Source organism: Akebia trifoliata, chromosome 9, assembly GCF_017979445.1.
Source record: "Akebia trifoliata isolate Shusen 1 chromosome 9, ASM1797944v1, whole genome shotgun sequence".
NCBI lineage: Eukaryota > Viridiplantae > Streptophyta > Magnoliopsida > Ranunculales > Lardizabalaceae > Akebia > Akebia trifoliata.
Genome location: NC_141383.1, coordinates 213,001 through 226,844, shown reverse-complemented (window position 1 = coordinate 226,844; position 13,844 = coordinate 213,001). Strand labels below are relative to the sequence as shown.

At 36.8% G+C, this 13,844-nt stretch overlaps 1 protein-coding gene across 2 annotated transcripts; it reads left to right on the top strand.

The window, feature by feature from the left end:
- The first annotated feature begins 880 nt into the window (after window positions 1-880).
- LOC147393942 (protein argonaute 1-like) lies at window positions 881-12,903 on the top strand. Of its 2 annotated transcripts, none has more exons than XM_086453079.1 (22): window positions 881-1,126; window positions 2,386-3,125; window positions 3,202-3,431; window positions 3,542-3,691; window positions 3,777-3,910; window positions 4,240-4,349; window positions 4,814-4,920; window positions 5,064-5,202; window positions 5,288-5,404; window positions 6,772-6,879; window positions 6,991-7,062; window positions 9,588-9,710; window positions 9,856-10,021; window positions 10,136-10,395; window positions 10,564-10,706; window positions 10,871-10,933; window positions 10,998-11,061; window positions 11,638-11,773; window positions 11,874-11,947; window positions 12,051-12,145; window positions 12,227-12,258; window positions 12,482-12,903. In XM_086453079.1, the coding sequence occupies exons 2-22, from the start codon at window positions 2,418-2,420 to the stop codon at window positions 12,685-12,687; spliced, it is 3,237 nt and encodes a 1,078-aa protein (XP_086309205.1). In that variant the 5' UTR covers window positions 881-1,126; window positions 2,386-2,417; the 3' UTR covers window positions 12,688-12,903. The 2 variants fall into 2 exon arrangements, with proteins under 2 accessions (XP_086309205.1, XP_086309204.1); XM_086453078.1 differs by having other exon boundaries at window positions 882-1,126; window positions 2,410-3,125.
- Window positions 12,904-13,844: the final 941 nt, after the last annotated feature.

Sequence of the window (13,844 nt, the reverse complement as noted above, 5' to 3'; positions counted from 1 at the left end):
CAAAATTTTCAATAAGACCAACTTGTCCCAAGGATTATAATGAAATGCTTTCATTGCAAAATCACAAAAGCACAACTATTAGTTGATTTAACTTTTGATCTCTAGACCTACTAAATTACATTGATTTTATGATCTGACCCATTAACTTCTTATATAGTTCATCAATCAAATGGTTCACACACACACATCCCACACAATTTTCGTAACATTTCTTATTTATGGATATTTTCAAATTATACGCTCTGGCATCCATTTCGTGCACCGACACCCACACTTATTCCACGTGCCTCATCATTACTTTGGTGAGTATTCGCACACACATGACACATACACATTTTTAGTGACGCTTGCGGTTTAAGGATATTTTCAAATTATACGCTCTGGCATCCATTTCGTGCACAAACACCCACGCCCGTTCCACGTGCCTCACCATGACTTTGGTGAGTGTTGACAAGTGTCATGCCAAGTCATAGTTTTCTCCCAGATAGAAAGGGAAGTTGTCATTTTCAGAATAAAAAAAAAATACTAAAATGACGTGGAAAATAACACGGTCTTCAGCACTGTGTATATAGAACCGTAGATTTCTTCCTCTCGATACGATGGTTGTATAGTTAAGAAAAAAAGATGATTCTCTACAGACAGAGTGCCGAAGGCAGTGTTTTAAGGATAGCTGTAGTTCAGATTCCCTATAAATACTAGAAGAAATATAGGAATGGAGTAATGATTTTCTGAATCCCACGTTGACATACTAAAAATACTCTCCTGACGTGGCATGTGGCAAAACGCTAGATCCATTTGCCTCCCGATACACAAATGCACATATTTATGGAGATGTATTCAGTTGTATCCCGAAGCAAAATCTATGGTTGTAGCACATACTACGTCAGGAGACTATTTTGAGTATGGTACGTATGGGAGTCATTTTATCACGACTCATAGTGATTAGTGGGAAGGGCACATAGAGAGGAAGGGATTTGATTACTAAGGGTTTGGTAAAGGTTGTTTGTTTTTTATTCTCTAAGTCTCCGAAACCACCCTGTCGGAGGACGCTTAGCCCTTTTACCTTACTAAGAAACCCTTGTCTTAACTTGCCTTGCCTTGCCTCTGATCGAAAAGCGGTTTTAAGGTAATCATAGTGGTATTAAGGGTAGTTTTTTCTGGTTTTCTACGATCAGAAAGTGGTTTTCTATGATCGTCTATTGTTTTTCTCTATTTGATGTTAGTTTCTGCTGTTGATCTAGTTTGTCATCTTTTATGATTCCGATCTATGGTTTTCTTTGTTTTGATCGTTCTGAGTTCTCATTTTTGTGTTGTTCTCGTTTCATATTTTTATTTTTCTTAAGCAGATCGAGAGTTTCTTCTCAATACTTGGATGCCTTGTGTTTTAAGATTATTATATGTTAGTTTGTTTTTATATTTCGTTTGATTTTGAGATGAAGATGCCTGATGATGTTATTTAGTGGTTTAAGTGAGATTGGATCTTGTAGTTAGGATTTTATGAGATGTGATGTTAAGATTTGTGGTTTTTTGAGAAATTTCTGGTTTTCGTAGTTTAGACAAAGTTGGAAAGTTGTTGTATGATCTGCATTGAGGAATCGGATGTTTTTCTATTTTGCATGCTGCGAATGCATAACAACTTGTATTATAGTTTTAGTTTTAGTGAACCCCAAATCTTTGGGAAGAGGCTTTGTTGTCATTTTAATTTATGCCGATCTTAGGATTCTTACCCAGATCTTCATGTAATTGTGAGTTGGAGAAGGTAATGTATGATTTACGTGATTTTAGATGTATTGTGAATGGCTTTTTTTTTTCTCGGTAATAAATTGTTAATTTTACTGTTCTCTGTGTTATTTTCTCGTTCCGTGATATTATTTTTAGTGATAGCATATAAGGATGAATTATCTGTTGTCACCATTTATGTTGTTTTAGTCTTTTAATCTTTTTTGGTTATATGTTTTTTTCTTCTTCTTTTCTGATAGTTGTTTCTGTGTATTAATTTGTTAATTTTGCTGTTCATTTTCTGGTGATTCGTTGTGTTATTTGATCATGCATGTAGTGTTCTTGTTCCTTGATATTATTTTCAGAGATAGCATATAAAGATGGACTACCTGTTTTCAGCATTTATGCAACTTTAGTTTTTCAATCTGCGATGATTTTATGTTTTTTTTCTTTATAGCTGTTTTTGGGTAATAATTTTTTAATTTTACCTCTTATTTTCTTGATATTTCTTTGTGTTATTTTGCCATCATGTATATACTGTTCTTGTTCCTTGATAATATATTCAGTGACAGCATATACGGATGGATTATCTTATCTGTTTTCAGCCAATTATGTGACTTTAATCTTTTAATCTTTGTTTTTTGATTTTTTGATTTTTCTTGATAGTTGCTTGTTTCTGCTGCTGGGCAGTTGACATCATGGTGAGGAAGAGGAGAACTGCACTTCCTGGTGTTGGTGGTGAGAGCTCAGAAACTCAAGAAGCCAGCGGTAGTAGTGGTGGTGGACAGCAGCCAATGGAAGGGACTCCACCACCAGCTCAACAGGGAATTGGAGGAGGAAGGGGGTGGACTCCCCAATCTCAATCTCAGCAAGGAGGAGGTCGTGGAGGATATGGTGTTGGTGGTGGTAGGGGATACCCTCAGGGACGTGGAGTATCCCAACCACGCGGTGTATCCCAACCACGTGGTGGAATACCACCTCAGCAATATGGTGGCCCTCCACCAGCTGAATATCAGATCCGAGGAACTCGTCCACCAGGAATGCCTCATGAGCAAACTGGTGGGCAACCACGCGGTGGTGGTCGTGGTGGAGCCCCGTCTTTCTATGGTGGCCCTTCCAGGCCACCACTACCCGAGCTGCACCAAGCCGTTGTGACCCCAGGGGCATCATCTTCTCAACCTAGTCCATCAGAACAGACCCCTCCTTCTGAAGTCACACAGCAGCTTCAGCAGCTTTCGCTCGTCTCGGAAGGGGCTTCCGGCATGGAAATTCAACCTGTGGCTCCGTCGAGCAAATCTTTGAATTTTCCCCGCCGTCCGGGTAAGGGTAATGCTGGGGTCAAGTGTGTTGTCAAGGCAAATCATTTCTTCACCGAGTTGCCAGATAAAGATCTTCACCATTATGATGTAAGTTCTAATTCTACCCTTTCTTTACAGAGGCCACTGAAATGGATATTGATCATTATTATTATTTTTTTGCTAGGTTTCAATTACGACTGAAGCTGGATCTCGGGTGACTGAAGTTACTTCCCGGGGTGTGAACCGTGCTGTTATGAATCAGCTGGTTAAATTGTATAGAAACTCACAACTTGGTAACCGTTTACCAGCATATGATGGTCGGAAGAGTCTTTATACTGCTGGACCCCTACCTTTTAATTCAAAAGAGTTCTCAATTACTCTAGTCGATGAAGATGATGGCACGGCTGCCCCCAGGTGATTGATTGCTAATATACAACCTATCATTTTGTTCTCTCTCTCACCCACATACCCACTTTCATTTGTTCCTTTTTTTTTTTTTTATGATCCCTTCTTTTGTGTTACAGGAGGGAAAGGACATTCAGAGTTGTCATCAAATTTGCTGCTCGTGCTGATTTACATCATCTAGGATTATTTTTACAGGGGAAGCAAGCAGATGCCCCTCAAGAGGCTCTTCAGGTGCTTGATATTGTTTTGCGTGAACTGCCTAATAGTAGGTAATTATGATATTCCCATCATCTTCCGCATTTTTTTTCTCTAAATCATGATTGAAAATATTATATCGTCTGTGATTGGTTGTAGGTATTCTCCTGTGGGGAAATCATTTTATTCTCCAGATTTAGGGAGAAGGCAGCCTCTTGGTGAGGGTTTGGAAAGTTGGCGTGGTTTTTATCAGAGTATTCGTCCAACACAAATGGGATTGTCTCTGAACATTGGTAAAATTATTTATTTTGCTTTTTATTATGGGCTAATTTTATATGATATTGTAATTTTTGCTGTACACACTTACACAAGTTATTTATGCTTTGCTACTTTCAAGTTGTAATCTATTTTCCACCCAATTGATTTTACCAACATAACCAGTATGGTTGTATATTCTCATTTCTTATATCAGTGGAATTAATGTGGACTACAAACCATGTTCAACAAACACAGCAAGAAAGTCTTCATAATACAATCTTCTACACTTATTGGAGAAAAAAACTCTCACTGAGAACCACATACCTTGGGTTCTAGTTACTAAAAATATTTGTTGATGTTGCAGATATGTCATCCACTGCTTTCATCGAGCCTTTGCCAGTCATTGACTTCGTAACTCAGTTATTAAACCGGGATGTCTCAGCTAGGCCATTATCTGATGCTGATCGTGTGAAGGTCTGCCTTCTTTCTTATCTGGGTGCTGCGTAGTGTTGTTTTTTTTTTGGTTCCACTTAAGATTTATGAATATATGTTGTTGACCTTTTTGTACTTCTATTGTTTATTACCTTGGAATCTACTTTTTATTAGTTCAGTTGGTAAAAGGCAAATTTTAGTAGGAAGGTAGGCAAAAAAACTATGACTTGATGTCTTGCCAAGTTAATGTTAATGAATAACACTTGAATTGGGTTGTAATAGTCGTTGACAAGTATCTTTTATTTATTCAACTCCCCTATCTTCACCTTAAGTTGCCTCTAGTTTTTTTTTTTTTTTTCAATTATAAATATTGATCTACTTGTTTTATTTTAATCATATCCAACCTATTAAAATATGGAGATGTTTTACTAGTGGTAGTTCACCATTATTTTTTGTTTTATTTGTATCTTATTTGTGTTTCATTGGTTCTACTGGGTTGTCCACAGATTAAAAAGGCTCTTAGAGGTGTGAAGGTTGAAGTCACCCATCGTGGAAATATGCGTAGGAAATACCGTATTTCTGGCTTAACCGCACAGACGACACGAGAGCTGACGTAAGTTGCACATGTTTTTTAATTATAATTGGATCTCCTTTATCACATCCTTTCCTTTAACTTATATAATTGCTGTGTTTGGTTTTATATGTTTTACAAATGTCATCTTTGATGTGCACTGGCTGGCCCATGGGTTTCTATAGTTTCCCAGTCGATGACAGGGGTACAATGAAATATGTTGTTGAATATTTTCAAGAGACATATGGCTTTGTCATTCAACATACCACATGGCCTTGTCTGCAAGTTGGGAATCCACAGAGGCCAAACTATCTTCCTATGGAGGTAACGAATTCCAACACAATATTCCTTCCTGGTTGGCCATTATGTTGTATAAGTTTGCGTGGTAATTATCTGTAAAAGAATTCAGGTATGCAAAATTGTGGAGGGCCAGAGGTACTCCAAGAAATTGAATGATAGACAAATTACTGCTCTGCTGAAGGTAACTTGTCAGCGTCCTCAAGAAAGAGAGCTCGACATTTTGCAGGTATGTCTTTGTTCAAAATATTTAGTATTTTGGTCAATATCTTATTTTTCATATGAATGACTCAGACATATAATGTGGCTTAAGAAAGTTGAAAATATAATTCCATATAGGCTATTATCAGTAGCTTCTTAGGCAAACAATGTCCTATTATTTTAAGTGGGATTTGCTTTGGGATGCACAAGGGGCTTGTAATCTTCTGTTTTTGATTCTTGTTTTGTTCTCTTTCTTTTCGACAGAACTAAATTTTGTTCATAGGATTCAGGTGTCTTTTTTTCCATCCTGGGATTGATATAAAGGTCTATGGATAGATTACAGTTCTATAATTAAAAAGAATGCTTAACTCCAATAGATGGAAATCACCAATTAGGCTTAGTTTTTGCCGTATTGGTCTACCAAGAAGTGGGGCTTACATAGGGTCACTGACCGAGGGAAAGTGTGCCACATGGAATTTTTGTTTCCTGAGTTCATTGATTGAGCAAAGCTTTTATGGAAATTCAGTACTACTTGGTGGAACACAGGTATCCTATGCTTCTCGAAATTTAAGGATCCTCTTCACCATTGATCAACATCATTTACTCATGGAAAGTTAATGTGTCTGAACCCCATCAACAATGTATGGATTCCCTAGCCAAATTACAAAATGCACCCGTCCTTCGCAAGGCTTGCACGTTCTTCTTGTACATTATTATAGGCATATAAATTGTGACTTTATGATTCATTTTTTCTTGTTATTAGTCTGGTTAGTTGATGAATTTCAAGGGTGCGTGAAGTTTTACTAGGAGCCAACATCATTGACCTATGGTCAAGGGTGACTCACTAATTTCACTCAGTAAAGGAAGTGTTATTTTTCATGTTGGTAATAATAAATTAAATGCTCAGAAAATTTTCTAAGCACACTAGAGATATATCAAAAGAAGAGACCTTTCTCGTGAGTGAAGCCTCTTGTTATTAAAAAAATCATCACAAAGTGAATTTACAAAATAGTTTCTGGTGCAGCCTCAAAAGTATAGAGGGCCTTAACCCTTTCTTTTTTTGGTTAAGGTTCCTATTGTCTACATGAAAGATGCATTGATAATGCCCAGGAAACAAAGCCAGTAAATATTATTATTTCAACACTTGACCACCGAAGCCCAATTTCTAACCTGACCAAATTGTTTTTTGGTTTTTAGCAGTGAGTCAGGCTACAACCTTTTAGATGGTTGGTACACTTGTTAGCTGTATTTTTGGAATTTTGGGCTTAACAGATCTACTAGTTCTTTTGTTATATTTAGTAAGAAGGTTCTTGAGTTAAGAAATAGATCGTAGATGTTGTATGATTAACAACTTCTTCGATGGTATGGTGTTCTAAAGCTTATTTTTTCTATTAGACTGTTCATCATAATGCTTACCATCAAGACCCTTACGCAAAGGAATTTGGCATCCAAATCAGTGAGAAACTAACTTCAGTTGAAGCACGCATTCTGCCTGCACCCAGGGTAAGTAAATGTGCAACTGTTTTTATCTGCACGATATCATTTTTCTGTTATATGGAACCACCTTTTGCCACTTCAGTTAATGGTTCACGATTGGTTGTGGTGTTCATGCAGCTTAAATACCATGATACCGGAAGAGAAAAAGATTGCTTGCCAGTAGTTGGCCAATGGAACATGATGAATAAGGTTTCACCTTCTCATTATTCAAGAACTTCACAATTTAATATGTTTGCCTTAGAACTGTTGAGAAAAATTATCCAGTCTCTTAATTTGTCTTCCTATCTAGAATATTGTAAATGAATCAGTCTTGTCAAAATAAATGTTGATATACTTGTATTGAATCGTAAAGTCGTAAGGAGTAGGATTCTATTTGAATCGTGATTTCATTTGATCTAAAGCAGTCTAGTTGAAGGAAGACGAGAAAAATGTGGATGGTCCTTGTCTTTGGTCACATTACTTCATCGTCAAATTAAATAAATTGCTCATTTTCATCAATGATCTTAATTATCAGTATTTAAATTTTGCATGGATGGACATGCATTTCTTGTTATTCATGTCAGTGATGTTAGTTAATAAGCATAAACACCCACAACTTTTTTGAGGTTTAGAAAGAACAAAAGTTACATATGTAGGTGTCATTGTTTTCACAATAAAAATGGGCCTTGTATCTGTATTCCAATCCTAAGAATTGATAGAGTTGTAAGTTTCAATCATGAATTGTATTTGAATCCTACATTGGATTCAAATTATGAATCATAAGATTTAATCAACACTGGCAAAAACAAAAGGTTGGTCAGATTTTAGACATTTGTCACCAAAGAATCCCATTCTAGACATCTTGGTTACTATGCTGGCCGAGTTATTTTGGGATTTTTGAAAAATAAGAAGAAAGAAAAAGAAAGAAACATCATCTATATTTTGGATATGATTTGAAATATAGTATGTTGCTTAAGTTTATGGTAGATTTAATGTAAGAAAAGAGATGGAAGGTTTGTTAATATTTTGAAATATTAGTTTTATGCAATAATAGGTTATAACTTAAGTTACTACTTACAACACTTGTCCATCAATCTGTCATCTTATATTTATGCATCACACTAGCTTTTAAAAATTAATTTCAACTACAGTAATTGGACGCGATCTATTTTGGGCACTTCTCTTGATTTCACACTGATGGAAGGACAAATTATTCATTTATACTCATTAAAGAAAAAAGATTTATTTATGTATCATAGTCAAATCTTAGTTATTCATTAATATTTTTAAGTTATGAAGGAGAAAAAAAGACTTGTAATGTTTTATTGTAACAGTATTGCTTGACTGGATTCTAACAGAAAGGTGTCAGTGGGATAGATGAATGTCCAACATTGCTTGGGGGAGAGCTCTTACTGATTTACAAGAGGTCAAACTTGTAATGTTTTTTACAACGCCGCCTTGATGCCGTCCATTTATTCAACGTCTCTTACAACACCGTCGTATGTTGTAAAATGGACGGCATTTGAGCATTGTAAAAACATTGTTACAAACAGTTGTCCCCCTTCCCTGATATTTGTATTCCGATTAGGATGTTTTTGTCAACTTCCTTCTGTCTTCAATAGTCTAGGAGTTTCTTGTAATAGACTGATAGATTCTCTCCTGAGAACTGAAGCTTATTGACTTTCATTGTGTGAATTGAAAGATACATTGAGAATCACTTAAGATAACAGTCTTTCTCAAAGATAAGTGAAGGATTCCAAGAATATCTTTAACTTATATAGAAGAGGATGTGGATGGTGTATAAAACATTCATTTGAGTTTGGTAAGGTGAAACAACTATCCTTCTACGGAAATAATTAGAAAATCAAGGGTTGGAACTGAACTTTGATGAGGCATAGTGCTTTAAAAGGCATTCGAGGCTTATCTCCTGAGACTCGTCAAGTGGTGGGGTCTTCCTTAAAATTCCCTATACCTTTGTAAATGCACAAAAGCTCACGAGGCATACACTTCTAGGAGTCTTGACAGAAAATGACTTAAAATGCCTTGTCATCAACCTCAGCCAGACCTTTTCTCCCAAAAATAGTCAATCGTTAAGCTCTTCAACCTCTATGGTAAATTATTATTAGCCGATTCAACTTCTTTTACAACCTCTTCTAGAAAACACTATATTTTTCTTTGCAAAAATTCATCACTTCTAGAGGTTGAAGATATGTGTGTTTAGGTCAATGGGGGTATGTCATCAGTCTGAAAACGTGGGGGTATCTCAAATATTCACCAAAATATAGAAGGGTATGTCTAAGTCACCCTTTATTGGTATTTTATTTTTATTTTAGTAATTAAAAAGGCATTTTCAGGAGCAAAGGTTTAAGTGTTTTATGGAGTGCTTGGACCCAATATTACCCAGATATGCTATTGATATGGTGCCGCTATGGCATTTACATTTTTGATATTGCTTCTGACATGGATATCAATATGATATCCATTTTGAAGTATCTGTGTAACATAATAACAAAAGACTAGGCTTTGGACAGAGTCGAATGGAGGTACAAGATTCGTTTAGCCAACCCCAAATATTTGGAATAAGGCTTGATTTTACATGCAAGTGCTGTTGTTGTTGTTGTTATGTTGACGACTGTTTCTATCCCTTCCATTTGTCCAAGTTCAATTTCACATGCAAATGATTTGGCAAGAGGTTTATAATTCTTGAATTTCTTTTGTTTTTTTATCTATTGCAGAAAATGATTAATGGGGGGACAGTGAGCAATTGGACTTGCATAAATTTTTCACGCGGTGTGCAAGAGAATGTTGCTCATGATTTTTGTCGTGATCTTGCACAAATGTGCTATGTATCTGGCATGGTACAGCTCGACTTACCGCCTTGGTTGTTGCCTTATTTATTTGCTATTAATTAAAAAAAATGCTTCTGTTGTGTAGGATTTTATGTTATATCTTTTTTTCACCACTATTTTCTCTTCTGAACTACACTGTTTGGATTATGTGCAGGCATTTAATCCTGAACCAATACTTCCACCGTATGGTGCTCGTCCTGATCAGGTGGAGAGAGCCTTAAAGACTCGGTACCGTGATGCCATGACCAAACTGCAGCCTCAGGGCAAGGAAGTTGACTTGTTGATTGTTATTTTGCCAGATAATAATGGTTCTCTTTATGGTAAGAAACATCTATTTTCTTAACTCCAATGCTCAGTTTTCAAATTTATCTTTATTTATTTTTCTTGAGTCACAAAGGTGTTACTTTAAATTCTTTGCCTCTTTGTATTTGCAGGTGATTTGAAGAGAATCTGTGAGACAGACCTTGGACTTGTGTCCCAGTGTTGTTTGACAAAGCATGTTTACAAGAGGAACAAACAATATTTGGCAAATGTAGCTCTTAAGATAAATGTGAAGGTTGGTGGAAGGAACACTGTGCTTGTTGATGCATTGTCGCGGCGCATACCTATGGTCTGTGATCGACCAACCATCATTTTTGGTGCTGACGTAACCCATCCCTCTCCTGGGGAGGACTCGAGCCCCTCTATAGCAGCTGTATGATTTTCATACTATTTCACCACTTCTAAGTTTTGGTTGGTTCGATATAGTTGGCATTTAACACATGCATGCGTATTTATTTGTGCATTTCTTTTTGTTAATCTCTTTTATTTGAAATTATGTGATGTTGATTTTATTTTGTATTGTTGCTTAATATTTTGTCAGGTTGTTGCTTCTCAAGATTGGCCTGAGGTAACGAAGTATGCTGGTTTGGTCTGTGCTCAAGCCCATCGCAGGGAAATCATTGATGATCTATATAAAGAATGGCAAGATCCTACAAGAGGAACCATGAAAGGAGGCATGGTCAAGTATGCTCTTTAATTTCCCTACTTTTTTGTTCAGTAGGTGAGGTTGAACTTGTGGTTCCTGTATTCTAAAGTAGTTTATATTGGGGTTCATGGAAGTGGACAGTTCTTAAAGAGCATAATAGGAGTTGGAGTTTGAATAAAATTTATGTTCTTATATAATCCAGGGATCTCCTGTTATCTTTCCATAGAGCAACCGGGCAGAAACCACAGCGGATCATATTCTACAGGTAATGTCCTTGTATTTTTACTCTTTCCCTTCCCTATGCAATGCTGATGATGCACCACATGCAGGGATGGAGTCAGCGAAGGCCAGTTTTATCAGATCCTATTCCATGAACTGGAATCAATTCGTAAGGTATGTCCATTTGTATTTTACTTAATTCTCCATGTGAGGAGATATATGGTGGGGTAAGGCACTATGCATCATACACTTGCCTACTGAGCCATCAATTTAGAACTTGAAGTATGTGGGTGGTTTTATATATTAGGTGGAGAATAAGGAATGTCCTGTGTGGCTCAAACTATTGGGTTCAACAGTTGGTTGAAAGTTCATAAGTTCTTTGTTCTTTGTCCTATGTTTAATAGAAAGTCAATGTTCTTGACCTATGTTACTGAGATAGGACTCAGGACTGAATTGGTTTGGATGCGATATTTAACGTTAAAAAATGGAACTATCTAAAGATAGGACTCAGGACTGAATCTGAATGTTGTGAATGCGATATTTATCGTTAAAAAAATTGAAGTATCTAATACTGATAGGGTACCTATTTTTATGTATCTGGGTAACATAGGTTTTACATGAGATGAATCAATGGACACTTTTTATAGTCATATATATTACTATCTTTCATGTTTGAGCTTTTCATATTCAAATAAATCCTACCAACAACTTCCATTACCCCTTCTTCAAACTATATCCATCAATGTTCAGGCATGTGCTGCGCTGGAACCAAATTATCAGCCCCCAGTGACATTCGTTGTGGTTCAAAAGCGTCATCACACAAGGTTGTTTGCAAACAACCATGCGAATCGCCGTGAAGTCGATCAGAGTGGAAACATCTTACCTGGTTCGTTATTCTGTTGGACCTCCTGATCTCCTTTTTAAATCTTTAAATAAATTTGATATATATTCCTTGGTATAAATTGCTCTTTTATTATGAATTGCAGGAACTGTTGTGGACTCCAAGATCTGCCATCCAACAGAGTTTGACTTTTATCTTTGTAGCCATGCTGGCATTAAGGTATACTGAAATCCTTTTTTCCCTTTCATGATTTTTTGAAGGTTCTGTTTCTGAATTTCGGCTTTGATGTTGATGATGGTGAACTCTGCATCAAATATTGAAGGGTACAAGCCGGCCAGCTCATTACCATGTGCTGTGGGATGAGAACAAATTTACTGCTGACGGGCTCCAGTCTCTTACGAATAATCTCTGTTACACGTATGGAATCTCTCCTTAAAATTGTCGTTATTCTTTTAATTTTATATTTATGATAATGATTTGATCTTATTTTCTTTGCAGATACGCTAGGTGCACTCGCTCTGTGTCAATCGGTTAGCTCTCTCTCTCTCTCTCACATACACACACGCACACACAAAACAATATTCTTATAATGACTTCTTACTAGAAGATCACTACCAGCTCTTATGTATTAACAGATTATGTAGTATAAACAAGATTCTTACGATAAACCATAAGAATTTATTATGCTGAACAGCGATTTTTTTAAAATCTAGAACAATACTGTGGGTATTATTGATTATGCGTTTTTGGCAGTACCCCCGGCATATTATGCGCATCTGGCTGCCTTTCGAGCTCGTTTCTACATGGAGCCAGACATGTCTGATAGTGGGTCGATGACAAGTGGTGCAGGTCGTGGTGGTGGTGGTGGTCGAAGCACACGGGGCCTAGGTGCGAATGTTGTGGTGAGGCCCCTTCCTCCTCTCAAGGAGAATGTGAAGAGGGTAATGTTCTATTGCTAGATGATCTTAGAGTTGCTTGCTTGAGGAACCCGGTGCTATATAATACTATGTATGACTAAATGTTGTTTGTGACTTGGATTTTATTTTAAACTTACATTGTTAGAAAACTATGGCCCTAGGGATAACGTGTCCTTACAGGTAGCTAGGGATCTTGAAATTGTTACCTTTGTGCCCTTTTATAGGTGGGGGCAAATGAATACTTTACATTCAAAATAAGACATTTGATCGATCAAAAAAAAAAAAAAAAAAGACATTTGACATTGGGATCAAATTGTAGTGGGATGTGTTGCCAGTTGTGGAGAACGGCTCCACATCCTACATATGGGTGTACATTTGAATCGGATTACCAACTCCTTGTTGGCCGCTGGACTTGTTGCAAAACCACATTTTGCCACTTGGCTTTAAGGTACAAGAGCAAAGTCTGTGGTATGGGTTTTCACCAACACACGGAACTTTCTCAGTCAAGTTGTTCGAAATCATTACGATGTCTAAAAAAAACCATGTTTAAAGGAACTGAGTCAACGTATTAGTCCTTTTTCTTCTTCATTGATCAGATCTTTGTAATCTCCTTCATTCATACAGGTTTTTTTTATTATTTATAATTATTATCATAGAGGATCTGTGTCGATGATGATAGGGTCTCACCCATATATCTTATTGTAATGTAACATTATCAGCAAGTATGCTTGTGATTGTGGGTGACAACCATTTTGTACATTATCAGTTTCTATCATTAATATGGTATTCGAGGTATCTGACTTAAAGCACATGGTGAGGTCAACTTCTTTCTCTGATTACACCGTCTTCTTGATCTTCTTTCTTTGAATACACTTTCAACTCCCCATAATACGATGTCCATTACTATCCCATCCCCTTCCAACCTTTGCTACTAAGGTCACATGGCCAACACATGCTTATTCTTCCAGTCGCTGCTGCGGTACAAATGTCATTCAGCTCACATGCGTATAGAATAATAGTTGCCTATGTTGTACCTGGTACGAATATGGATTGGATATATATGTCGAAAAAAAGTAAAACTGTGGCATGAATGTGTTGATATGTGCAATACATTGTATCATGGTCGCCTGTTAGAATTACCTGCAAGTTTTTTTTAGTGTACATAGCCTTGGTTCGGCAGGCTTCATTTCATTAGTATT

What these genes read in the sequence shown, in the direction of transcription:
- LOC147393942 (XM_086453079.1), top strand. Translation starts at nt 2,418, where the DNA reads ATGGTGAGGAAGAGGAGAACTGCACTTCCTGGTGTTGGTGGTGAGAGC. An exon ending in GGGATTGTCTCTGAACATTG is followed by an intron (nt 3,911 to 4,239) that starts GTAAAATTATTT and finishes TTGATGTTGCAG; the next exon opens with ATATGTCATCCACTGCTTTC. An exon ending in GAGAGCTCGACATTTTGCAG is followed by an intron (nt 5,405 to 6,771) that starts GTATGTCTTTGT and finishes TTTTTCTATTAG; the next exon opens with ACTGTTCATCATAATGCTTA.